General features: G+C 44.0%; 1 protein-coding gene across 1 annotated transcript; it reads left to right on the forward strand.

Moving 5' to 3' along the window:
- Window positions 1-68: 68 nt before the first annotated feature.
- LOC119842223 (cytosolic phospholipase A2 gamma-like) lies at window positions 69-25460 on the forward strand. Its single transcript, XM_043496155.1, is given in 14 exon segments — window positions 69-222; window positions 567-674; window positions 2456-2598; window positions 4220-4418; window positions 5881-5998; window positions 6881-7021; window positions 10574-10627; window positions 12645-12704; window positions 15346-15384; window positions 16060-16185; window positions 16587-16709; window positions 19167-19411; window positions 20606-20774; window positions 23504-25460. Coding segments are annotated over 14 exon segments (1716 nt in total). The 5' UTR covers window positions 69-198; the 3' UTR covers window positions 23671-25460.
- The last annotated feature ends 1725 nt before the right edge of the window (window positions 25461-27185 follow it).

Here is a 27185-nt window from a genome sequence, read left to right on the forward strand (position 1 = left end):
TCCTTTGCAATTCCCACTCAATATTCCTATGCTACTATATTAAATGTTCCTTTTCTCTGAAACAGCCACAGAAAGAAGAAAACGGCTGTCAGAGGTTGACTTGGTCCTCCCATCTAGGCACTCTCCAAAGAGTCCATTTGTCACTGAAGGAAGCACTACACATCACCAAGAGCTCTACAGGAAAATCTGGAAGAAGCTATGGAGAGATCTCAGCTGAGAACGGTAAATTATTTCTCATGCAGAAACTTGTCTTCGACCCAGAGTAGATTTCTTTCAATTTGACAAAGCTTTTTGCAATTTTTGGATTTGGTTCAATCCAAACTGATTCTTCCCCCCCCCCCACACACACAATTTCTCATAACTTCCAGTGAACTGAAATATCAGTCATTCACCCAGCTGTCTCCCCAAACTTGGCTGAGGTTTCTAGGCATAGCCATAATACAAATATAAAGAGTGAATCTCTGAGGTACTTGTGATAGCTGCACCCAGACTCCACATCAACTCCCTCACAGCCTTTAAAGAGATGAGATGAGCCTTTAAAGAGATGCCTTTTTTATTTTTGGCAGGATGATGAACATGTCCAGAAGCTCTCGGATGGTGAGATAGAAGCCACTAGTAACAGAAAGGCAAAAGTCCTGAAGTGCCTTGAGAGTCTCTACATTGCCTGTGATGAGGTGTGTGTCTGGGGAGTCAATCATGCCCCAGAGCACTAAGGAGAACAATCTAGCATGTTAGCCATATGGATGGTGACTGAGATGCCTCACAGAGTGGGAGAAAATACCTCCAAAATCCAGCCCCATGGAGATGTTCCCCTTGCAACGCAACATTCCCAAAGCACCAGGGGGCAACCCATGGACACAGACATACAGACCTTATGTCCTTTGGCAGGGCTCAAATTTGGGGTCCTTCAATGCTAAAAGCAGAAGCCCCTTCCCCTTCAGCGAAAGGAGTAATGCAGTAATGGGCTTAGAATTCAGTAACGGGCTTTCTGGGGCTAACCTCTAGATGGCTCCATGCTCATGTGAATTCAATCAGTGCTTACTAAAGACCCTTTGCAGTGTGTGTATACAACACTGTGGTTTTGAAGCCAGACAGAGCCTGAAGCAGAGAACAGATGGGAAGGGGACATTAGAGCTGTCACTGTAGAGCATGGATAGCCTTAGAGGGACAGAGATTTGGGTGAGCTATTGATAACTTGTCTGACTTATTACTAATGTCAATAATGAATAGTGACTATATAACATACTTCTACATGTATCACAGCCCCCTCTGATGACTGAATCACACAGAGGGTAAAAGCCAACCACGGCTTCCCACCCCCTGTGGTTACTCTATTAAATGCCATGGAGGAGAAACATGAGGCACATCCCAGGATCGTTACTCATTATTGAAAAGTGATGGTCCTTGGATGGATTCGAGCTCCTGTGGACCTGACATATTTGAGAACATCTCCCCTCTGAGGGCTTTGCAAATGTCAGCCTAAGAGTCCTCAACTGCTTCCTCCTCACAATATTCTTCCTTCAGCACTAGGGAGAGTGACCTGGGTTTTTTGGTACTCAAGGTTCAGTCTCTATTGGTGACTCACTTGTCACTAATCTTGTTAGTGCATTAGTACTACACTCGGCTGACTTTTTACATTCAACGCCTTTTGAATGAAAAATTGCTATTTTGTGAAAACAGAAATGTCCATTTTTGATGACAAATTCAAATCTCTTTGAAACAAAGAGAACCTAAAAATGTATTGGGGAGTAGACAGGTGATGGGGGGGGATCATTTTGTGGATTTTCATGTTTTGGACAGACTACACCCCTTACATTTTTGATGAACAATTTGGTCCTTCAAAAAAAGAGAGCAAATTTTGTATAGGAATAAAAATCATTTCTTGAGCAGCTGCATTTCATACATTTATTTTTTGGACACAAAGACTAGTCCTTCTACATTACACACATTTGTTCAAACAAACTCACTCCCGTGAATCATGAAGAGTAAGGGGCATGAACATGGAACACAGTAAAGAGCACTAGTAAGTTTGAGCCATATTTCGAGTCCAATGGAAATCAAAGGGAGTTAGGCACCTAAATTGCTTAGGTGCTTTTGGAATGCCCTCTAGGCCCTTAACTGCATCCCTTTGAAAATTCTGGTCCTCATCTGTATGTTGGTACATAGGATTTTAAGCATAAAGGCCCAGAGGTTCAAAGAGCCCTAAGGGATACTGGACTACCACTGTGTGATTATGGCTGAAAATGCAGGATAAGATGCATTTGCTCTTGACTCAGGATGGGACATAGGTCATTGGGCACATGATAAGGAATGCTGCCTAACATCAGGCAAACAAGTCTTGGAACCTGAGGCTTTCTCTGTGAATTTCTTGAATGGACCGGTACCAAGAGCTGCATAGCAGAGACCACTGAGCATTCTTAGTTCATTTGTCATTCCCTCTTTTTCCTTCCTCCAGGATAACATGCCCAATATCGCCATCCTAGGATCAGGCGGAGGTCTGCGGGCCATGATAGCCCTTCAGGGAACCTTGGTGGAGCTGAAGAAGCAGGGCCTGTTGGATGCTGTCATGTACCTGTGTGGGGTATCGGGTTCCACTTGGTAGGTGCATGTCAGAAGTGAGAATGTACCAGTTTTCCTGCACAAAATTGGTCACTGGGCATTCTTATTATTAATTAGCTCTGTACATTTTAAAGGCATTATGAGTGAGATTTTCAGAAGCACCTAGGCGTATGCCTAAACTGCAAACAGGGGGCATGATGTAACAGGCATAGACATACCTGAGCTAGGTTTAACCTTGCTAGCTCGGGAACCAATAGTTGTGAAGATCTGATGCTACAACATGGGCTGTACCAGCCTGTTTTGGACCCTGAGTATGTTCTCATGCAGCTCACCCACAGTTGACATCCATGCTGCTTCAGCTTCACTTCAATGAGCACTCGAGCTACCTTGATCAAAGCTAGCGCAGGTCTGTCTACACCTGCTGCTGTCACACCTCTGAGTGCAGCGCAGACACACCCTAAATGACTCACCCCTTGACTTGCAATGAGATTTGTGCTCCTAAGTCACTTTTGGAAATCCCACCTTTTAGTAGACATGACAGAAAATAGATGCAAAATAAAACAGGTGAAGTGACACATGCAAGGTCAAACAGCAGGTCAGTGGTAGAACTAGGACTAGAACGTAGGTGTCTTGAGCCTTAACCCAGTGCCTGCTCACTGGACATCTGCCTCCTGGCCAGGCATGGAGATCTGATGCTGGGGACCCAGGGTACTGGATGACATGGTTAGAAGGGACATTCTGGGAAGACTTGAGAGCTGGAGAAGCTAGGCTCAGTGGAGATGAGAGAAGTGATGTTTACAGCAACCAAGGTGACAGAAGACAGGCTTCCAGCAGTGGGAACAGTGAGAAAAGGGCAATCTGTGGGGGTTGTTAAGTGTTTGCGGTTCATTGGGGTTTACCAAGAGATGGAAGATACACAGAGGGAAGGAGAAGGAAGAGTCAAGCGGGTCTTCAGTATTGGGGTTTGGGAAGAAGGAAGAAGAGTCGAGTTGTCCATGGAGAAAGAGATCGGAAAGGAAAATCTTTGGGCGCTTCTAGCTGATCACCCAGGCCCAGAATCAGTCTCTGTGCCTGCTGCATAGCACCTCATTCGGAGAGTCACCCCAACAGGGTGAATGAGGGGGGCAGAAAATGAGATGGGTGAGCGTGGGTGGCCTAGTGAAATTGGCTGTGTATGTGTGTGCTACCATTTCTCTCTACTGGGTGAAATCTTAATTGCTTCTCCCCATGTCATACACCCTGTATTGCCAATGTAGTTTCCCCATTGGCTCAGAAGGACCCTGGGGGCTGGTCATGCTTATAATAGCTGGATTAGTGTGCTCACCACTGCCCTCTGTTGGGAAGAGTCAGAATTGCTTAGCATGCATCATAGGTCCTAGAGAAGCAGCTAATGGAGTTACTCCATAGCTCAGAGCAGCAGGGGCCTTGGCTTTCTGCAGGAGATCTTAGTTCTATCTCTGCTATTGACATAAATTTCCCAGTGGCCACGGTGACAGACAGCCATGGATGAAGTCCTTGTAAAGTCATAGATTTGTTAAAACGTCAGGATGATTAGAATCCCCTGCATGAAAAATAAAAGGTATGAAGATTAAAAGGGGGAGGGGGAATTTCCCATCCTATTCCCTCAGTCTCAGCCATATCTGTTCTGGTTCATTGAAAGGTGCATGTCTTTCCTCTACCAAGAGAAGGACTGGACAGAGAAAGTGCAGGTCTTGGAAGAATGCCTATGTGATACACTTTCCAAACCTTCAGTTGGTTTTCTAGAGAAGTTAGCTATTGCAATAAAGGCGGCTGAAGATGAACTCTTCTGTCTGACTGATGTCTGGGCCTCTTTCTTTGTCTATGAAACATTGAAGCAGGTGGGTTGCTGTATAAATCCAGAGTGGTTCCACTGAAAAATCACTGGATTTACTTAATATATTCCTTTGTTGTTTCTCTCTCTGTCTCTCTGTCTCCGCAGTACTTGGGATTCAGGAGCAAAAGAGTGGAAGGATATTGACTCCTGCTAATATTTTAAAGCTATCTAAACCCTTTGGCAACTTTATAAATCTCAGCCTCTTACCATGAGCTCTCAAAAATCACTGTGGTATCTGAACATTTCTAAAGTGAGGCCTTCAAAGCTGTTTAAGGGATTTGGATACCCTTTTTCCATTAAAACTAGTGGAAATGTGGCCTCCAAATCCCTTAGATTGTTTTGAAAATCTCAACCGAGCATCTGATCCCAAAATTGAAGGCATCAAAATCTCAGTCATGGTCTTGAATTTTTAATAATGGGTCTTCAATCTATTAGAGAAAAGGTCTAACCCGATCCAATGGCTGGAAGTTGAAGTTGGAGAAATTCAGACTGGAAAGAAGGTGTACATTTTTGACACTGAGAGTAATTAACTATTGGAACAACTTACCAAGGGTTGCAGTAGATTCTTCATTGCTGACCATTTTAAAATAATTATTGGATGTTTTTCTAAAAGATTATTCAATCCAAAACTATTTTTGGTAGGTTTCAGGTCATTTTTGAAGTTGTTGGGTTTGCTTTTTAACTTTTAATTTAGCTAAATTTTCAGATGAAATATCATTTCAAAACAAAGCTGAAATGTTTCACTTCAATGTAGCTGAAATAAACAATTTAAACTTTTTCACAATTTATTCTCAGATGAAAGAATTCACCAAATTTGATGTGAATTCACAAATTTCAACACTCTGCAAATGAATTTTTCATTGAATTTTTTTCATAAAATGTTTTTTGCCTGGCTTTACTGCTCCCTAATTGCTATTCATTTTGATGGATCTCAGGCTCTGTCTCCACTGGAGCTGGAAGTGTAATTCCCAGCTGGAGGAGACACACCCACATAAATTCTGATGGAGACCCTAGGTACGAACCCAGTGGGGTTATACCCTCCCTCTGCTTCTGCTGCTGCAGCTGCAGCTACACTGATATTCTTACCGTGCTAATGTGGTTATGTCTCCTTGAGCTGGTAATCTGACCTTTGTTCTCCAGGATAGCTATATCCGAAGGCTCTTGCCTTGCTTAGGTGCTTTGAAAAGTCCTTTATGTGCCAATCTGCATCTTTAAATGCCTAAATATTTTTGAAAATCTGGGCCTAATTCCCTTAGTCCCATTTGAAAGTCTCTACCATGGACTGTAAATACTGTGTTTGTCCATACAGTGTACACTAGAATGAGGGAGCAGTGACAAAGATGATGATGGTCTCAACAAAAAGGGTCTTTGTAATTCCTAGCCCGAACTAATTAGTCAGGGACGAATTGCTGGGAACATGACCAAAACTTGTGTCTTTCTGCGCTCATCAATTCTTGCCTTTCCAGTATGATGAAACCAAATTATCTGAACATGACGATGCCTCCAGAAATGGGAAAAATCCTTACCCCATCTATGCAGCAATAGAAGCAAACCAATTGGGTAAAGCAGGTGAAAACAGCCCAGGTAAAAAAAAAATTGTTTTGCATAAACCTGTCAAATCTCTCTCTCGCTCTCATTTTCAATTGATTTTTTTATCAATGACTTTACCAAAATAGTTATTGATGTTCTTCATTTTCAAAAAAACCCAGGTTTGTCAATAAATGAGAATCCCATAATTGTTTCAGTAGTGACTTTGAAAACGTTTTCAATACAAGGTTTCAGAGTAGCAGCCGTGTTAGTCTGTATTCACAAAAAGAAAAGAAGTACTTGTGGCACTTTGTTAGAGACTAACAAATTTATTTGAGCATAAGCTTTTGTGAGCTACAGCTCAAATGCATCTGATGAAGGGAGCTGTAGCTCATAAAAGCTTATGCTCAAATAAATTTGTTAGTCTCTAAGGTGCCACAAGTACTCCTTTTCTGTTTTCAATACAAGTGTCTATCATATAAGTTTGTGATAGATTTCTCAATGATTTGTAAAAGGATCAGTTTTGAAAATGAAAAGAACTTGGAAAACTTCAGAAAATGTTGTGAAATTGTTTGCCTTTTTGATTAGCTCTACAGTTAAATTTATCACTTTTAGCTCTGACTCATTATGACTCATTTTTTCTTTATACTTTTGGGTTCGACTTAGGGATGGATGGGTGGAGGGTGGGTGGATAGGGGCTGTGATCACCACAAGAGGAATTCTGGGGTATCCACGGACAGCAGATGCTGGCTTAGGAGGGAAACACCAGATGAAGGAGGTCACCATAGAAAATGGCATGAAAATGACCATGGGGGAAGGAACAGAGTAAAAAATTAGGTGGGATTCACTGGTGGAGCAAACAAATTGAGGGGATGGGAATTGAGAAATTATTGCCATCAGCCAAGAAAGGGACAACAAGAAACTATCTATATTTAACAGGGACCTGGTTCGAATTCACCCCCCATGAATCTGGCTTTCCTGGTTTGGGGGCATTTGTGGGCACAAAAGACTTGGGAAGCAAATTCAAGGATGGGACTCTGAAAGAAAAGAGGAAAGAGAAAAATATCTTCTACCTGCAAGGTAAGCAATGAAGCCCCTTATTCTTAGCTGATCAATAGATATGTAACCCTTCTGCCAGGTGGAGTCGGCAGCAGCAAGGGCTGGGTTCAATATCCAGGTGTCCCTCTTAACAATATAACACAGAAACCAGCCCCACCCAGCAATCTGGGCAAATTACCCCACTGCTGGGTGCTTCTAAGAGGCAAAACTTTCCCTCCTGCTGGCTCTGAGCCTGTGTCTAGCAGAGAAAACTTTTAGTAAAAGGGGAAAGAAGCCCAGCATTAATTTGAGAAAACACCACCACTGTGATTCGAACACATCTGACCATGAGCAAAACTCCTGTTCCAGAGCATGTTGGGCAGTGTCCTGGGCCTCCATTTCTCACCTTGCCATGTGAAAGTCCAACAAACTGATGGTCCCTTTAACACACCACTGCCCTCTCCTTCCACTGCACGCCACTCACAGCTGCTCTCCTTGGTTAATGGAGACCCAGAGTTCAGAGATCTGTTCAGGTGAACTCGCATCCTGGTCGGGGAGGGTCCGGGGTGGGGAATATGGAGCAATGACTCACCTGCTGCTATCACTGCAACGGGCTCACAGTTGCTGCTGTTCACTCTGTGTCGCTGCTGTCATTCGTCATGCCACAGTTCACTGCGCTGCGCCATTGTCTGCTCTGTCACCAATGGCCCTGTGCCTTCACCTCCTGCTGCCCCCTGCCTCCCCACTGTGACCCCTGTAAGTCAGTCTCTTGGGGTTCCACCCAGCTCTGTGACTTCAGCCGCTAGTGGGGGAACCTCCCTGCTAGTGTGGACTGGGCAGTCTCTTCCCCCAACACTGTCCCGCATCAACTCTAAGGCTGAGCACTTGATTATCAGTGATTTAGCTCTAGTGATCACTTGCCAAAACAATAAGCTCTCAACTGAGCCTAATCAGCTCTACATTTAAACAGAGGAGAGGAGCAGGTCAAATGGTGCTTATGACTCTTAGACAGAGCCCATCCCTCTTGGCAGAACCACTTGTTCCCGTCCCCCACTCTCTCCCCACTGGGATCTGGCATCAGAACCCCCTGCTTAGCAAGTACAGTTCAGTTCATTTTGGGCTTGACACCCCCCCCACCCCATAAGGGCAGGCTAAGCACAGTTCTGCTCCCCTTTACTCGTATAATAAGGATAACAACATTTCATGATCCCTGCATTCAATATTGAAGTGATTTGTAACCCAATGCCAGACAAAACTGGTCACTTGGGCAGGATGCCTCCGCAGATTAGGTGTGTTCATGTAAATACAGTCTGGTCCTGGAGCCTTTTCCCCCCATCTTATCACTAGCTGCCAGGGGAGAGCCCATTTATTCCTTGCTGATAGATAGATAGGGGGTGTATGGGGATAGATATTGCAGGTCCACCATGTTGTTCTAATGCATCATTTTATAGACCTGCTTGGAATGTTTCCAGCCACTCAACCCTGTAGGTCTCATCCCAGTCTCAGAGCTCTCTTCCCAGCTGCTTGTATCTACCCAGCTTTTCTTCCCTCCCACAACTCAATCTTCCTTCTGTACCCCCACCCCTATTTCCACCTCACTCATGACATTCGCTCACATGTAACTCCTTTTGCTCACCCTTAGCCTCCATCTCATCCATTCTTCAACCCAATTGCCTTCTCCTGAAACATGGTTAGCTTTTGTATAGATAGCGATCCTATCCACAGATCTAAACACGGTTTTCAAAAGTTTGGTGAGCATCAACATACCCATTTTACAAAGAAGGAGTCTGAGTCACTGGAAAATGGCTATTCTAAGATCATAAATGTTGGGAATGGGAGGTAAAGGAATAGAAGTCAGGTTTCCAATGTCTATGCTACTTCTCTGGCACTAGTGCTGTGATTTTTCTGAGGAACCTAGGTGAGTTAGGAAGTCCAATTTTGCATTGAATTCCAGTGGTGTTCGGACATCTAACTCCTACAGAGTGTCCTTTGAAAATCCTAGAAAGGAACATTCACTTTTCTATTAGTTAATATCCAGTATTTGCATGTCTTGGCCTTTTATATTTTATATTTATTTGGACTGGGAATTTCCAAAGGGTCTAAAAGGGTTAGGTAAGTGTGTGTGTGGTGGGAGGGTGGGGTGGGAGATTTACAAAGGGTAATTATGTACCCAATTCCCAGGAAAATTCCATGGGTTTTAGAGTTGTGATTTGCTGAAAGGGCATAAGTGCTTTAGGATCATAAGGATCATTTGAAGTCAATGGGTGATTTGTGCTCCTAAGTCAGTTAGGTACTTTTGCACATCCCATCCTGGGGGTCTAACTCCCTTATTCCCTTCAAAAATTGCAGCTTCATTAATTAATTCAAATTTGTACTATACCAATCAAACACAGCCCATCCTAGGCTCTGGGTAGCTTTGACAATACTTCAACATACATCTCCTAATGTAAGACAAATCCAGCAATTAATTATCCTTAGAATGTTTGTTTGTTTTTCTAACTCTAAGGGTAATTAAACTTTGGAACAGGCTTCCAAGGGAGTTTGTGGAGCCCCTAGCACTGAAGGTTTTAAAGAAGTTGGACAAACATCTGTCAGGGATGGTCTAGCTTTACTTGGTCATGCCTTAGTGAGGGAGGATGGACTAGATGACAGCTCAAGGTTCCTTCCAGCACTACATTTCTATGATCCTGGAATAACAGTAAACCCAGCAGGATTGTAAACATAGCAAATAAATTTAACACACCCACTGACAAGACCACCACTGCCTTCTGAGCCTGCCCTGCCCTCACCTAGCTCTCGGCTCACTGCTGGGCAGGAATGTTCCAAAAGTTATCAAACACTCTGGGCAGGAACTGTCTTTCTGTCTCGTGTCTGTCCAGCACTTAGCACAATGGGGTCCTTCTTCATGGCTAAGTCACCTAGGCATTATGATACTACAATTACCAATACTCATTATTAGGATTGATTGAAATGTGGTATTACCTTTCCGCAGGAAATTTGGACATTAGTTTGTATCCCAAATCAAAAATAAAACACATAATTTAAACCTTTCCCACAAAATGATTTCTATTTTGGTCAATCGAAATGTTCCATTTCTATAAAAATCAAAATGTTGCCTTCCTGTTTCTACTCTTCAAGTGTTGTCTGTTATAGTTTCATTTACACTGTATTATACAGTCCAATCAATTTGGAAATGAAAGGTCATTTTAAAATGAAAAATTGAAACGTTCTGCTCCGATAAGGTCAACCTGATTCATTTCACATTTATTTTTAAAATCAAATGTTGTCAAAAATCAACAAATTCCCATGGAAAGGTCACATTTTGACAAAAGAGTATTTGCTGATGCGAAGTATATTACATTAGAAATTTTTGACCACCTCTACTTACAATAAATTTTTTCAGTTATGAATCAATGTGTGACCCAAGTTGCAAAAGCACATAACCCATGAGAGATTGGCCTGCCAGTGCCCCCTTGACTTTTCTACCTATGGGGCTCCTGCCCAGGCAACTCCTTACATCATATTAAAGGGAAAGACCTTGATGCTGTCTTAGGTCCACTGTGGTAAATAAGGTCTTTTCCTTCTTGTTTTCAGGTTTATGGGGAAGTGCCCTTGGAAGCATGGTGGAAAACATAAACTATTTTATAGGTACTGACATTTCTGTGTGTTGAAAGTAGGGTCGAGTCGTCAGTGGAATCGGAACAGGTCCCCAATGGAGGAGCTACTGCACCATTCTGTCGCAATGATTCCAATGCCCTACTATTTATCACAGTGACACTGTCATGTGTCAAACAGTCACTGTTTTAGTAGTAGCCTAAAGTAGCCCATGGGTGTCTGCCAGTTGTGGATGGGTTGGATTTTCAAGGATGAGGGAGATCGAGCACCAAACTCTCATTTTCTGCCTTTCATAATCCCAGCATTCCAGATAATTTCCAGATTATTATATCTAGGGCTGAGATTTTCTTAACTGATGAGGGGATTTGGATGCTAATTTCCCTTAATGTTAATAAGAGTTGGGCATAATCTAATCTCATGCTTCAAAGCTTCAGCCAGTCACTGGCAGCAATCAGGAAGGAATTTCTTCCCAGATGTATAATTGTAATCTGTATTTTATTTTACCACCACTAGAGATGGGATACAGCTGGGGTAGGCCAATGTTCTGATGTGGTACTGAGAATCCTCTTTCTAGATGACCAGTTGGTGAGTCATGTTCAGGGTTCAACTGATCACCAGATTTGGGGTCAGGAAAGAATTTTCCCCCAGTTTACATTGGCAGGAACCATGGGGTTTTCTTAACATTTCTCAGAAACATGGGGTGCAGGTCTGCTGCTGAGATTATATGGGCAAATCTCACCTAGTCATTCCCTGCCATTGCCAGGACCTCTGCCTCAGGTGCCCTTCAGTCTTTCCTGTTCTCTACCTGTGACACACCAACAGTTCTGTCTCCTGAACAGTGCCTTGGTTTAACTGAGGTCACTGGGCTCAGCCAGTGACATCTATGTGAAATTTAGTGGCCTCTTGGTCTCAAACTCTACGAATCCATGACATTATGAAATTCAACTCCTTTAGGCATCTTTGAAACTCTCAGTTTAGATTAAATCCTGATTTCAAACTTCAATCTCATTTTGCAAAGATTTAGCCTTTGGGGCAAATTCTGGCCTCACTTACACCTGCTTAAATCAGGAGCAAATGATTAGCCAGTGGTGGAATTGCCTCCATTTCATACCAGTGTAAGTAACATCAGACTCATTGAATGGAGGTGTCGAGGAAATCCAAAATTAGATGATGGTTACTGATGATTTTAAAGGGAAGCAAACACTCAAGGACTGGCCTCAAGATTTGTGGTGGTGATTTGAAAAGAATAGTGATCAGACAATGTCTAGATTATAAAACCTAGATAATGATAAATTCAAAGGCTTGATTGTGGTTTCAGGTTTGTTTTACACTGGTTTAACTCCACAGTGAGAAATTGTCTTAATTTACACTACCATAAATCAGGAATTATGCCAGTGAAGTCAGTGGAGTTACTTCTGAATACAGCCACATCAAACATTTTGTCTAAACAGTTTTCCACCAATCAAAAAAATTTGTGGGAATGTGTCAATTCTGATATAATATTTGATGGAAAATTTTCAAAATGCTACAAAAACCAAAATGGAGTATTTTGTTTTGACTTTATCATTTTATTCAACTTTATCTTTTCATTTGGTTTCAACTTTTTTATTTATTTTTTTAGCTAGGTAGCTAAAAATATCACATTTTATATTATATATTTATATCATTTTCTTTTCCTATATAATGATTCATTGTTGAAAGAAAACATTTTAGTAAGGTCATTTTGACAATTCTAAATTGAAATATTTCACAATTTCAGTTCTCCAAGATATTTTGATGTTTTGACTTTTTTGAACCAATTTGAGATGAAAACAAATCCCACAGGTTATAAATTCAGTTTTCTTACCCACTCTTCTTCTTAGTTACACCAGTGCAAATCATATCAAAATCAGGTCCCTGATGCCTAGATCGAAGAGCACCAAACCTTAAAGAAAACAATGACTCATCTTTAAATTTCGTGACCCAAATGTGATTTCCTAGATTATATGGTTAGTGTCCTTAGCTGTGAGATCTGATTCATAACCCTTGTGTTCTGTTTTCCATTGCTGAGACCTTCTTAAGGAAATACTCCAAAAACTAAGAGAACATTGGCATGCAGTAGGTGAAGCAGGTGGGTCATTATATTCCTGGAATCATGGGCTTTTTTTTTTTAAACTCACTCTGGGTTTATCTTGACATGACTCCATTGACATTACGAGAGCTATTTCTGATCTGTACCACTTGGAGAGGCTATGTCTGCTCTGACAGAAGGAGTTTTTCTGGTGGTATATGACCACTAGTTCCCCTAACAACATTAGCTATATTGACAGAAGCACTCTTCCATCTTCATAGCTATACTGAGTTTTCGGGGAGCAGAGTGGAGTTGGCATATCCATGTGTGTGGGGTTTTTTTTCACTCCCGTGAACAACACAGGTGTGCCCTATAAGCATAGATCAAACCAGAGGGGAATCAGGCCATTTTCATTAATGACATATGTGATTTTCATGGGTCTCAACGAATGTTAACACTGATAGTCTCTGTTTGACAAATGTTTGCCCAGAACAAAATCACCCTGAAAGCTCATATGTGACCTTCTCTACATGGGGAATTTTACCAGTTATCCAGGTATAGGTATACCAGAATAACCCTCATGTGGACACTCTTGTTCAGGTGTAAGCATGGCTTTCTCACATTAGCTTAAACCATTTCAAGTGAGATATATGCTAAACCACAAAGGGCAGAAATAACTATCCACAAGAGAGTAATAAATTACAAGGCAAGAAAGGGACAATTGAGACCATGTAGTACAACCTCCAGTATAACAAACACCAAAGAACTTCCCCAAAATAATTACGAGAACAGTTCTTTTTAGAAAAAAACATCCACTCTTGAGTTAAAAATTGCCAGAGATGTAAAATCCACCATGACCCTTTGTAAGTTTTTTTCCAGTGGTTAATTACTCTCACTGTTTAAAAAAAAAAATGTATTCCTCATTTCCAATGTGAATTTGTCTAGCTTCTACGTCCAGCCATTGAATCTTGTTATATTGTTATAAATATCTATAAGTAGTTACATGGGGAGCAAATCCCAGATGTGTCCAGAAGTTATTTTATGGCCTATGTTATATGGGAGGTCAGAATAGACTATCACAATGACACTTCTGGCCTGAGAAGTTATGAATTGTAATGAAAGAGACCTGCTCTCCTTCAGATACTACCTCACCCACCTTGTCTCTCTCATATCCTGGATATAACAATACTGCCAACAATGAATTTTAATGCAAGTTAAAAACATTTTAAATCACACTAGGCACCTATTTTCAAATTTAGGCAAATCAATACCTTAAAAATCGTGGCCAAGTGTCCAATTCCCATTGATGCCTTTGAAAGTCTTCATCTTAAGTCATTTGGCTGAGATTTTCAGAGAAGATCAAGAGAGTTAGGTGCCCAAATGCCACTGACTTCTATGGCTACCTAACTCCCCTAGTATTTGTAGTAAATCTCAGCCTAGAGTCCAGTTTTTAAAAGATACTTAGGCACCAAATGAGATTTTTCTAAAGCATCTAGGTGATTATCTACCTTTGAAATCAATGATTTTGAGGCAGTTAGGTACTTCTGAAAATATCATTAGGTGCCTAAATACTTCTAAAAATCTGGCCCTAAATGATTACCCCAAGGCCAGACAGGGAATCAGAAGGGAGCCAGGAAAAGAGCCCAAGTGTTTTTCTAACCTCCCCACAGTGGGAGGTTTGCAAGCAGAAGGCATTTAAAAGGTGTCCCTGTGAAGTCCAGCTGGTTGAATCTTCTGCAGAAGGAAAATTCTGACTTTTCAAAATCTAATCAGAATGAAACCAAACAATTTCAAAATGTTTGGAAAAGAATCTTTACAGGTCAATCAAAGCTCTCCCTTTTGATAAAGTGGGCATGGTTTGTTGTGATTTAGACTTTTTTAAAAATGTGACTTTATATTCTATATAAAATAAATATTGGGGGCTAAATCAAAACACTTTGTTTCAATTCTCTTTTCACCAAAAAAAAATGTCATCAAAAGCAATATGTTCCAAAACTGATACGTTCCAGTTTGTGAAAATCAACATTTCCATGGAAAGTTTAAATTTTGACACTGTTGCGATTTCTGATGCATAATGTGCTGTTAGGAAATTTGAAACCAGGTCTACTGTGAAGTCATGACATACAGGTTTCCTTCCCAGACCTCATGACCAGCCCTAATCACGAAGTTCAATTTATTAACTTCTACCCTGCAAATCGTTTGCTGTATGCAATGGAAGACATTTCCTTAGATGCACTAAGTGTCCAGAAGAGGTGTCCATTGATCCATAGGGGGCTTTGGGTGTCTCCTTAGCATGCACCAGCCCCAAGCAGCTATACCCTAAAGCAGAGAGCACTGGAACATGAATGGGGAATAACCATTCACTAGCGAGATCCAGCAACTGCAGGATTGGCAGTGTAGTCTGAGCTGTGACTTCTTATGGGCTCCATCCTCCATTGCAACCCAACTCCACATCAAGTTTCTGAAACTGGGATCCTGAAACTCTTCTAGGAGTTGGCCAGAGTGGCGTTATGGGTGAGGAAGAGAAATTTAAACTTGATGCAAGGGAGAGCTAAGAGGAGGGGCCAAACAGGGTGCTTAACTAATCAGGTGGACAGATGAGGATGCCTGAATTTTTGATGGGCTGTAGGATGTGTGAGGTGGTAGTCGGGGAGACGGGAATTTCTACAGTACTAATGGGCTGTTTGTTTGCTTCTTATAGGAGGTCTACAAGGACTGCCAGTTTCTATGCCTGTCATTGGTAGGTGGACTTATCCCAGTCGGCACAAATTGCCTCCTCAGAGCTTAGTCAGCATGAAACCACAAACCAGCTAACACTTGACCATGGGGGGAATTTCCCCCTACCCTTCTGTTTGAACCTCTGGAGAGTCCAGTGACTGCAGGTTTGGCAGTATGGCTGTGGTTACTTCTCCACCTCCGCTGCCTGACAGATGGGGATGAACTTTTCTTTAGAGCTGTAGGTCCAGGACCAGACAGGATGATGCTTGGTAGTGGTGGGAGCATTTGTACCAGAAGGCCCAAATGACCTCCTCAGAGCTTAGTTAGCATTAAGCAGCTCAAACCACAAACCGGTTGCCAATTTGGTTGAACATCCATATTTCATTAAATAAATAAATAATTAAAATTGTGAGAAACCCTCATCAGCCCCAGGTAGCTCACACCGTAAGCCAGGTGCCACTGGGAGGTGAGTTCTAACCATTGCACTCCTCCTTCCACTGACGTGGGGCCTGACATTCTAGGACACCAGGTAGAGACAGATTCAGCAGCCAGGTTTCTGACCCTACACTGGCTGTTGCATCTCTGCTCTCAAGAGACTTTGGGCACTGGGAACATGAGTCATTCATCTCTTCACCCCCAGGGCCTCACCGGGTAGACAGCTGCCTTCTGGACATATTATGTTCTCTTTCCTCCCCAGGTACTGATTACACTAGTGAACACTGTCAGGATGTCCTCCTCCTCCTCCTCCAGGAGCTTCACGTTCATGCCTCAGCTGGGGAAGACTGCGAGGGAATCTTCAGGCAGCTGAAGAAAGTCCTGAAAGGCAAGTGGACCAGCAGGACTAAATTTAACGCCTCTCCCTGTGTCTAATCATTTAGAATTGGATTTTCAAATGAGGTCCAAAGTCTACTTCCTTTGGTGCCTTCGGTAATGCCAGCTCTCATGAATTGTTGTGAATGAATTGTGGCATGCTCATTTTCATGAAAACATCCATGTATTTGCCAATATTTTCACAGATCCCCAGGGCTGTTCCAATACACGCAGGCTGAGGTTTTCAAAAGGGCCTGAGGGAATTAAGACCCCAAATACTATTGCTTTTCAATGGACCTGGGCACCAAAAATGCCTTAGCCCCCATTGAATGTCCCTGAAACTCTAAACATATCTAATGAGCCTTCCATTGCTTGTCCCAAATCTAACCTCATTTCATCCAGATATTTATGCAGAGGAGAACAGCAAGAATTCCTACCTGAAGTGCTGTGAAGTGAGTGAGACCTGGGATTTGAGCTGGAAAGAAAGAATGGTGGTGCTCGCTAAACTCGTATGGATTTTTGAAAAGGAACTTGAAGGCAAGTTTTATAGAAACTTTTCTCAGTTAGACAGGGTTTTTCAAAGCCATCAAGCCCATTGACTTTCCAAATTATTGCTCCAGATGTGGGAACAAAGAACCAGATGTGCCCTAAAAGGAAGAAAAATTGTCATTTAACTATTTCCCTCCATAATTCATCATTTCAAGTGTGTCATCTCTTTCTTCTACTATTTCTCCCCTCACATTAAGAGGAAAAAACAAAAAGTTATGATAACCAGTCTCTGGTTAAAGGTTAGGAATCAAAGACTAGGAATAAATGGTCACTTTTCACAATGGAGAGAGGTAAATAGTGTGGTGCCCCAGGGATCTGTGCTGGGACCAGGACTGTTCAACATATTCATAAATAATCTGAAGAAAGGGAAATAATGGCAAAACTTGCAGATGATACAAAACTACTCAAGATAGTTAGGTCCAAATCAGACTGGGAAGAGTTACAAAGGGACCTTATAAAACCGAGTGACAGGGCAAGAAAATTACAGATGAAATTCAATGTTGATAAAAAGAAAAGGAGTACTTGTGGCACCTTAGAGACTAACAAATTTATTAGAGCATAAGCTTTCGTGAGCTACAGCTCACTTCATCGGATGCATTTGGTGGAAAAAACAGAGGAGAGATTTATATACACACACACATTGACTGGTCTATCCCCTGTCGTCCAGTCCCAGCTTCTAGTAGTCAGAGCTTTAGGGACACCCAGATCATTGGACTGTATTACTGACCATCTTGGCTAATAGCCACTGATGGACCTAGCCTCCATGAACTGTTCTAAATCTTTTTTGAACCGGATTACACTTTTGGCCTTTACAACCCTGGGAATGAGTTCCACAGGTTGACTGTGCATTGTCTGAAGAAATATTTCCTTGTGTTGGTTTTAAACTTATTGCCAATTAATTTCACTGAGTGACTCCTGGTTCATGTGCTATGTGAAATGGTAAACAACACTTCCCTATTCATATTCTCCCGCACAATTTATGATTTTATAGATCTCTGTCATATCTCCCCTCAGTCGTCTCTTTTTCAAGCAGAACAGTCCCTGTCTTTTTAATCTCTCTTCATACGGAAGCTGTCCCATACCCCTAATCATTTCTGTTGCCCTGTTCTCTGAGTCAGCTTCCATCCCTGTGGAATGAAACAATTTTGAAATTCCAATGCTTTTTGCGGTGTGAGGGGGAAGAAGCAGATATTCTTCATTTTTTTTGACCAGCTCCAATTGCCTTTTTGGGTCTTCATGGAAAGTAAATAAAAGGGACTTCACATGAAACCTGAAGGCACTGTGTGCTTTTGTTTGGACAGATGATTGTCAGCGCATTGTTGCTGTGTTTGCCCCACTCTGTTGTGAGCTAGTGTCAAAGCAAACAGTAAATGTCCTGGGTATTAATATGATTCAGAATTTGCCCTGAGTCAGAACTTCTTTATAAGGCAGCTGGGATTCTCGTAAAATGGAGACTTGCCAAACGCTGGCTCAAATATCTGTTTATAGATCATGTGTCACTGAGCTGGTTTAGATGCTAATTTCTCAAAAATAGAGCTTAGGTTTTTCAAGGAAGCTCAGGGCAAGGTTTTGGTGTCTAAAGATACCGATAGACATCTGGGATTAATAGGGTTCAGACACCTAGGCCCAGATTATAAAAGGTATTTAGGCAGTTGATGTGGTCAGCATTACAACACCAAACTGATTTAGGACTATGGACTGCCAATGAGATTTTTAGCTCCTAAAAATTGAGATTGGGCTCCTAAATCTGTTAGGCACTGAGGGCAGAAGTACCTAAATACCTTTATCAATCTGGGCCCTGGGCACTTTGAATACCCACTGGGCCTCTGTATCTTTAGGCACCAACCCATCTTTGTGAGTCTGGCCCCTTGTGGTAACTGCAGAAGCACCCAAGCAGGGTAGGCATCTAACTCCCACTAGTTTCAAATGGAATTAGGTGCCTGTCAGTGACCAGAATGGGGCTTGTCATGCCTACTGGTTAGAGCAGGAGTCATGCTGAGTGATGACAGCAGGCATCAGTAGCCAGGAATTGGAGCCAAGAATAGGTGCCAGAGTCAGAGGCCAGTGGCCGGTGCCAAGGGTCAAAGGCAGAGTCAGAGGCCAGGAATCAGAGATGGTTATTGGCGCAAGACAAGGTGGGTACAAGGCTGGGCACAGGGCAGGAGAAGGAGCTCTTCCAGCCATGGGTGAATTCTTTGAGCAGCCAGAGCACTGCCACTGGTCATAAGAGCAAGTTTGCAGTTCCCCACAGCCAATTGGGTGTTTGGGCTAATCAGGCAGCTCAGCTGGGGCCCAGCTGTGCTCGTTGGACTGTGGGGGGGTTAAACTAGCACATAAGCGGGCTAGCTGCATCTCCCTTCTCCTGAGAGTGCCTAACTTTCTTTAGGTGCCTTAGGAAATCCCACTAGGAGTTTATCTGCCAGTTGAGATGCCTTTGAAAATGCACATGGAATTCAGAGGGATTTGGGCACCTCACTCATTGTGACCCGCTGGAAAAATCACAGCCTAAAACAATACTTGGATGCACTTTCGCAGGTGATGCCCAATCCACTGGCTTGACCAACGATGAATTAATCTACTTGATTGATGCCGGCATTGCCATAAATTCTGCCTACCCCCTCGTTCTGCGCCCAGAGAGGAAAGTGTGACTGATCCTCTCCTTCGACTTCAGTGCCGGGGATCCTTTCAAGGTAACTTCTGTTATTCATTGTGATGTCTCCCAATGCCCCAGTCGGGATCAAGCACTGCAAAGATACCCAGGACTTGGCCCATGACCCAGTGGGTTACACTGTTGTTAGCAGCAGGAATTTGGATTCCCTGAAGGTGCTATGGGGATCACAATTTGAGATGTGTGGATGTATAGGATCCACTGGGAATATTTACCTTATTCCCTGCAAGGTCACTTGGGATTGGGGTGTGGGCATGTGACCAGTCATGACCTCTCTTTCCCTGTGGATGTCATGGAAGAAGAAGAAAACTTGAAATTCAGTTTTACTTTGTGTAAAAATGGCAACTGCTTACTCCACTGATGTGCCCGTGTGTGTATCACAGTCCTATCTGACATGCTAAATGACAGTCATTAGGTTTGACCACTTTTCATTTCTGTTAGCACCTACCGAGCCAAGAGCGCTCTAGCAGGAGGAGATGGGGTCAGTAGAAATGTGAACTAAGTTCCAATAAGTCAGTTAGAACTTTGCAAACTCGCTAACCTCAGCCTCCCATATCACCAGTGCTCCATAGGTGATATTGTCTCCCTCTAGTGGCCGCAGCTACTATAACACTTTGCTACTTTTGTTTACATCAAACAAGTTTTTCTATAGGTGAATTTGTAAAAAAACAAAACAAAAATCAAACTTGTGCTTTTGGAGCTGAAAGTCTGGGTTTTGATTTCTGTTTATTATGTTGGGCTGAGGTTAAGGGACCTAAGGGATTAATTTTAATGGGAACTGGGCATCCACATCCCTTAGGAGCTTTTGAAAACCTCAGCCACAGTATATGCATTGTTTCAGAGTAGCAGCCGTGTTAGTCTGTATTCGCAAAAAGAAAAGGAGTACTTGTGGCACCTTAGAGACTAACAAATTTAGTCTAAATTTTCTGACCCAAATTTAGACTAAATTTGTTAGTCTCTAAGGTGCCACAAGTACTCCAGTATATGCATTGTTATACAGAGATTCCTGCTACACAGATAAGGCAACAGGGTCACGTCTGGTTTCCATGGAGGCCTTCAATTAGTCAGTTCCTTAGAGACTCCTTGGAATGTTTGTATACTGTAGGTGAGGGGTATTTTTAACTCTCTAGCCTGGCCATATTAGTGACATCACATTTTATTAATGGAGACAGTCATTTATTTATTTATTTTTAAATTACTTTTCCCTCTTTCCCAGACCGTCAGGAAAACTGCCATTTATTGTAAGACAAATAACATCCCATTTCCCAAGATAAATCCAGAAGAGATTAAGGACACAGATAACCCCTCTGATTGCTACATCTTCAAAGGAAAAGGTGTTCCTACCATCATACACTTCCCGCTCTTCAACATCATAAATTGTCCAGGTAACTTAATTGTGCACCACTCCTCTTCTAAAACTCTACGGGCTAGATTCGCAAACAGACTTAGGTGCCTCATTGCCAGTTTAGCCAATGAAATGTTAGAACCAGGCCTCACTGGGAATCACAAAACCCCTGCTCAGCTGCCACCAGACTCTATAGGAATCTACACTTGCTCAGGGCCTATGATTTGCAGAAAAGTTCTCTCAGTGCCTGAGTTTCTGTCTCTGGGCATGTCCACTGCTGCCCCATCCCAGGCTTCCAGATACACGAAGAGAGGCGTTTCTCTGCCTCACTTGGCTGTGGCAGACGTGCTGAGGCATGGCCTGCAGGATCAGGCCCCGCACGTGCGCTCAGACAAATGCAGAGAGGGAGGCCCTCCCTCATAACTTTTAGCCCAAAGGTTATGGCACTCACCTGGGATGGGGGGGCAGGTCAAGTTCCCTCTCAGCCTGAAGGGGGAGAAGGGATTTGAAGAGAGATGTGCCATCCCTCAGGCAAATGCCAAAACCACTGGGCAAGGGGATAGTCTGATGTGGGATTCCCTCAGCATCTCATGTTGTAGCTGTTTCACTTTGGATAAAGAATTGGAGAGTCAGCAGAACAGGGGGAATGGATGCCAGGCCCCTCACAGCCCGTGTAAGTGCTGTAACCACCAGGCTATAGAGTGTCTGTCATCACAGCTGAGAACCCCATGCAGAGACAGGCACCTCCCTCTAGCCTGGATTTGGGCGCTGAACTCCCTCAGCGGTTAGCACACATCCCTCTCCTGGGCATCTCCCATGGGCTAGCTTAGGTGGTTCCCAGGCTAGCATACTGGTGTTTGTGGATCACTTTCCCAGGAGCCTGTCCCTCTTCTTTCATTGCACAGGAAGCCTGGGCACCTAACTCAGCCTTTGTGAATCCCAGTGATTTTCCAGGGGTCTAAAGGCGCCATGACTCTCAGTAACCCAGCCCCTGAGTTCCGCTGTGAATCTCGCCCCATGTGTCTGAATCGGAGCTCGCTGATTGAAATGGAGCTACTCCTGAGTGACACTGGTGAAAATGAGCAGAAGAGCTCAAGCATTGTGACTGTCTACCAGAGCAGGGTCCATCTAGCCCTCTGTCATGTCTCTGACAGTTGCCATCACCACATGATTCACAAGGAGGGACACAAAACCCCATAATAAACAATTATAAATAAACCTTTCCCAGGAAAGTAGTTTTTGTATGGGCTAATGCAGGCAGGTTTATATCTCTTGCATTGTCTTTTAATCCAGTCTGATATAACCATGGATGTTTGCATAATATCCAACCCTTCCTACAATCCTACTGTGACCGGCCCATGGTGGTCCCTGCGACAATGAATTCCACAGGACACTCGTGTGCTCTGCAAAATATTCCCCCATCACGTGTTTTAAATGTGTTGCTTTTCAATTAATTTTGAGTCATGCTACGGTCAGAAACTAGGCCTTTTGGTTCATGCTAATCAAGACAAAAGTGCAAATCCTTGTTGATCAATGTTTTAAATTGTTTGTTTAATATATATTTACACAAATCAAATGGATTTCTCTGGATTACAACCCTATATAACTGAGAGGTGATGTAGCAGAACAGGCTACCTTCAGTGGGGAGTGGAAAGGGGACCTAACTGGTGTCAATTACACTTCCTCTTGGCCTGTAGACATGTGAATTACATGAGATACAGACTCTCTTGGACTCATTGGACAGATTCAGCTTTGACCTGCTGCACTGTAAATGCAAATGCAGATCCTCGAAAGGACTTGGGCACCTAACTCCCATCAATCTTCCAGCTGCCCAGCAAAGAAAAGTGGCTGGAAGATCTTTGTTTTTCCTAGTTTGCAAAGGAAGGCAAATAAAATAGATAAACTGAGGAGGGTAAGGAAGATGGGGGGGTGGGAGGGAACTCAATAGTAGAGCATCTCCTTGTTGCCAGTTGTGGGCATAACATCTCTCTCCCCACCTGGAGCCCTCAGCTGATGGCCACTCTGGTGGACCGCCTTTTCCCAAGACTCAGCCCTCGGACCAGGTCACAATGTAAATCCACCCACTCCGGTGTACCAGGGTCCCACAAATAAAAGTCCAGTGTCCTTATAGAAGGTCTCTGGCACCAACTCTAGGTCCTAGGGATGTTGTACAACCTTGCCCCATGGCTTCCAGTCATCCTTGTCCCCTTCTTAAGGACTTCATGCCAGTTTCTCCTGTAGCTGGTAGGGGAACCCTGGCCCTCACACTCCACTGGGTTCCAGTCCAGGGACCCTATAAACAACAGTGAAGGTCCACTCTTTTTCACAGACCTTCTCCCTCCACAGCCTCTGTAGGTTCAGCCTTCTTTCAGGGCCAGGGCTCTCCCCTGGAATCCTCCAACACAAATCCCAAGCTAAAAGGATAAACTCAAACCAATTTCTACCCTCCTCAGAGTAGTTGCACTCTGGAATAGGCTTCCAAGACACATAGTGGAATCCCCATCTGAAGATTTTAGGAACAGCTTGGACAAACACCTGTCAGTGATGGAGTAGGATCATGTGGTCCTGCCACAGCACAGGGAGCTGGAGGTGCTGACATCTCAAGGTCCCTTTCAGCCTGATGTTTCTGTGATTCTATGAAAACCTCAGCAGCTGTCCATGTTGTTCCCCTGCCTCTTCAGGTATTATGGTTCTGGGAGCAGTAAAACTGTAAAAGCAGTACCACTGTTTCCCTCTATTTGGCACTTACCCACCCTTTTTTTTTTCTAGGTGAAATACAGCACTTCAGAGACAGGTTTACCACCTTTACTTCATCCTACCCAGAAGACGATGTCAAAGAACTCCTCAAAAGAGCAAAGATGAATGTGTCCAACAACAAGGAGAAGATTTTGAAAGAGATCCAGCAGATTGTGTCCTCCTCCACCAAGGAGTTTTAAAACTACATCTCGGTTTGGCTCATGCTCATGAAAGGCGGAAAAACTGTGCCTGGCTCTGACTCGCACATTTCCAGCGAGGCTTTTTACTGTGACCATTTAGAAGCTAAGTACAGCAGGGAGGAGTTAGTTTTCCTGGATAAGATTCACACAGGGATTTAGGCAACTATCTGCCCCTGTAGGTGCCTGAGTCCCAGATTTACACACCCCTGGAATTCACAAAACTCTTGCTCAGCTGCCGCAGAACCCTGTAGTGTCTAAACTCCCTTGGCATTTAAATTGTTGCAGTGAAGTTTCCCTGGGTGTCTATGTTTCAGCCTCGGGGCATGTGCACTGCAGCTGCCATCTTGATGTCCAGGGGTCTAAGCCCCACAGTGATTCTCAACCCAGGAAAGACAGGTGTTCCTCTGACTACCTCACCTATGGGGCCTGAGCCGTGGTGCAAGAAGGAGGAAGATGGCTTCCACTCAGAACTGTTAGCCCAGTAGTCAGTGTACTTAGCTGGGACAGAGGAGACTCCAGCTCAAGTCCCCTCACTGCCTCAGTGGGAAAAGGGATTAGAAGAGACATCTTCTACCTCTGAGGTGAGGGCCCTCATCACTGGGCAGTGGGATAGTGTTATGGTTATGGTGCTTTGAGAGAGAGAGAGAGAGAGAGAGCAAGGGTGAGAAGCCTGATGGCTGCAGCACTCCCCTCTAAGATCACAGACCTGGGATCTAGTCCCCCAGCTCTACAGTCCGCAGTGGTAGGCCCCACAGACGAGCTATGTGGAGGAACACCTGTCTTCCTGCAGTTTGTGCATTGCTGTGGGGCTTAGGCATCTGTATGCCTAGAGCAGGGCAGCCGTGTGCATGCCCAGAGGCACCTAGGGAACTCTTACTGCCAAAACATGGGGGTTTGACTGAGATAAGGCATCTACAGGATTCAGTGACAGCTGAGTGGGGGTTTGGTGACTCCCAGTGGGGCCTGATACTGGGCTTCTGGTGTGTAATATGGCCACTAGGAGCCAAGTCCTTTTGTGAATGTAGCTCTGGCTATGGAATAATGAATTTGGTAAAATGTTCCTAGATGCCTAGATAGATAGTATGTGATGATTGTTAGACACATAAGTAGATATACGGTAGATAATGATGACATAACTAGATAGATTTTATACACAATAGCTTGTGGTGATAGATAGATAGATTAATATATAATAGGTTATGATTGATAGATAGATGGGGTGTATGGGGATAGATCATACCTACATACATGTTGGTTTGTCAGTGCTCACATGGCAGCACTCTAGGTTGACCAGACATCCCAATATTCTTGGGACCATTCCGATATTAGGGGCTTTGTCTTATATACACAACTATACCCCCACCCCACCAAAAACAGTGTCCCGATTTTTCACACTTGCTATTTGGTCACCCTACACCACTGTCACACAGAAATTTACACTGTGCAGAATGATAATATTACAGCTGCCTGGCACACAAATGTGTCTGCAAGATTTCTCTGTGGGTTCTCCTAGTTTAGAAAAGGAATGGAAGTAAGAAAGGAATTTTGTGCCGAGCTGTGATCCATGAAACATTCTCATTAACACCTCTGGTAAACGTGGAGTAACTTTACTGAAGTTGATGATGTTACTTTCCATTTACATGGAGGCTAGAATCTGGCCTGTTATTTTTAACAGTGAATTTTTTATTGCTTATTAATTTCCAAACCATTTTTTTCTTGCTGTGTGTGACAACATTTTACAACACTCTTTCCTTCTGTGTGATGAATATTAAATAAACGATAATATCCCATCATATTTCAGCTCGTCTGCCTCAGTGCTAGAAATAGCCCAGCTTTGTTCCACCACCGGCTGATTGTTCCACAGTAAGTGAGTGCACAAAGGACTAAATTCACAAAAGGACGTAGGATATGTCTGCACTTAAAATGCTACGGTGGCACAGCTGTAATGCTTCAGTGAGGACACTCACTGCAGTGATGGGAGGGGTTCTGTAGGTAATTTATCCCCTCTCCCCCAACTCACACACAGAGGCAGTAGCTAGGTCGCTGGAGGAATTCTTCTGTCAATCTAGTGCTGTCTGCACCAGGGATTAGCTCGGCATGGCTACACCTGAGAGTCGTAGCGCTGCTGATGTAAGTTTTCAGTGTAGCCCACCCCTTAGGCGCTGAGCGTCACCACTCCTAACTCTTAGGTGCTTAGAAAATCACTGGGATCCACAAAGCTTGAGTGAGGGCCCAGGCTTCTATGCAATGAATGAAGAGGGATAGACACCTAAGAATGGGATCCATAAAAGCCAGCCCTTACCGGGAGGTGACCAAGCTAGCCCATGGGAGATGCCAAGGAGAGAGCTGTGTGCTAAGCCCTGCCCCTCTTGCCTCTTTGTGAGAAAAAATTACTTGCCTGAGTAAGGGCTAGATTCAGATTCTCTTGCTCACACTGAGTTGTACTTTACACTGTAAGTCATTCCAATGGCACTATTTGTGGAGCACTTGGCCTAGGCAAGGCAAGGTAAGGCTAGCCTAGGCAAGGCAAGGCAAGGCAAGGCTAGCCTAGCCTAGCCTAGGCAAGGCAAGGCAAGGCAAGGCTAGCCTAGGAAAGGCAAGGCAAGGCAAGGCAAGGCTAGCCTAGCCTAGGCAAAGCAAGGCAAGGCAAGGCAAGGCAAGCCTAGACTAGCCTAGCCTAGCCTAGGCAAGGCAAGGCTAGCCTAGCCTAGGCAAGGCAAGGCAAGGCAAGGCTAGCCTAGGCAAACCAAGGCAAGGCAAGGCAAGGCAAGGCTAGCCTAGCCAAGGCAAGGCAAGGCAAGGCAAGGCAAGGCAAGGCAAGGCTAGCCTAGCCTAGGCAAGGCAAGGCAAGGCAAGGCAAGGCAAGGCTAGCCTAGCCTAGCCTAGGCAAGTCAAGGCAAGGCAAGGCTAGCCTAGGCAAGGCTAAGCAAGGCAAGGCAAGGCAAGATAAGGCTAGTCTAGCCTAGCCTAGCCTAGGCAAGGCAAGGCAAGGCAAGGCTAGCCTAGGCAAGGCTAGCCTAGCCTAGCCTAGGAAAGGCAAGGCAAGGCTAGCCTAGCCAAGGCAAGGCAAGGCAAGGCAAGGCAAGGCTAGCCTAGCCTAGGCAAGGCAAGGCAAGGCAAGGCAAGGCAAGGCTAGCCTAGCCTAGGCAAGGCAAGGCAAGGCTAGCCTAGCCTAGCCTAGGCAAGGCAAGGCAAGGCAAGGCAAGGCTAGCCTAGCCTAGGCAAGGCTAGCCTAGCCTAGCCTAGCCTAGCCTAGCCTAGGCAAGGCAAGGCAAGGCAAGGCAAGGCAAGGCTAGCCTAGGCAAGGCAAGGCAAGGCTAGCCTAGCCTAGGCAAGGCAAGGCAAGGCAAGTCAAGGCAAGGCAAGGCTAGCCTAGGCAAGGCTAGCCTAGCCTAGGCAAGGCAAGGCAAGGCTAGCCTAGCCTAGGCAAGGCAAGGCTAGCCTAGGCAAGGCAAGGCAAGGCAAGGCTAGCCTAGCCTAGGCAAGGCAAGGCAAGGCTAGCCTAGCCAGGCAAG

This window comes from Dermochelys coriacea, chromosome 13, assembly GCF_009764565.3.
Source record: "Dermochelys coriacea isolate rDerCor1 chromosome 13, rDerCor1.pri.v4, whole genome shotgun sequence".
In the NCBI taxonomy this organism is placed as follows: domain Eukaryota; kingdom Metazoa; phylum Chordata; order Testudines; family Dermochelyidae; genus Dermochelys; species Dermochelys coriacea.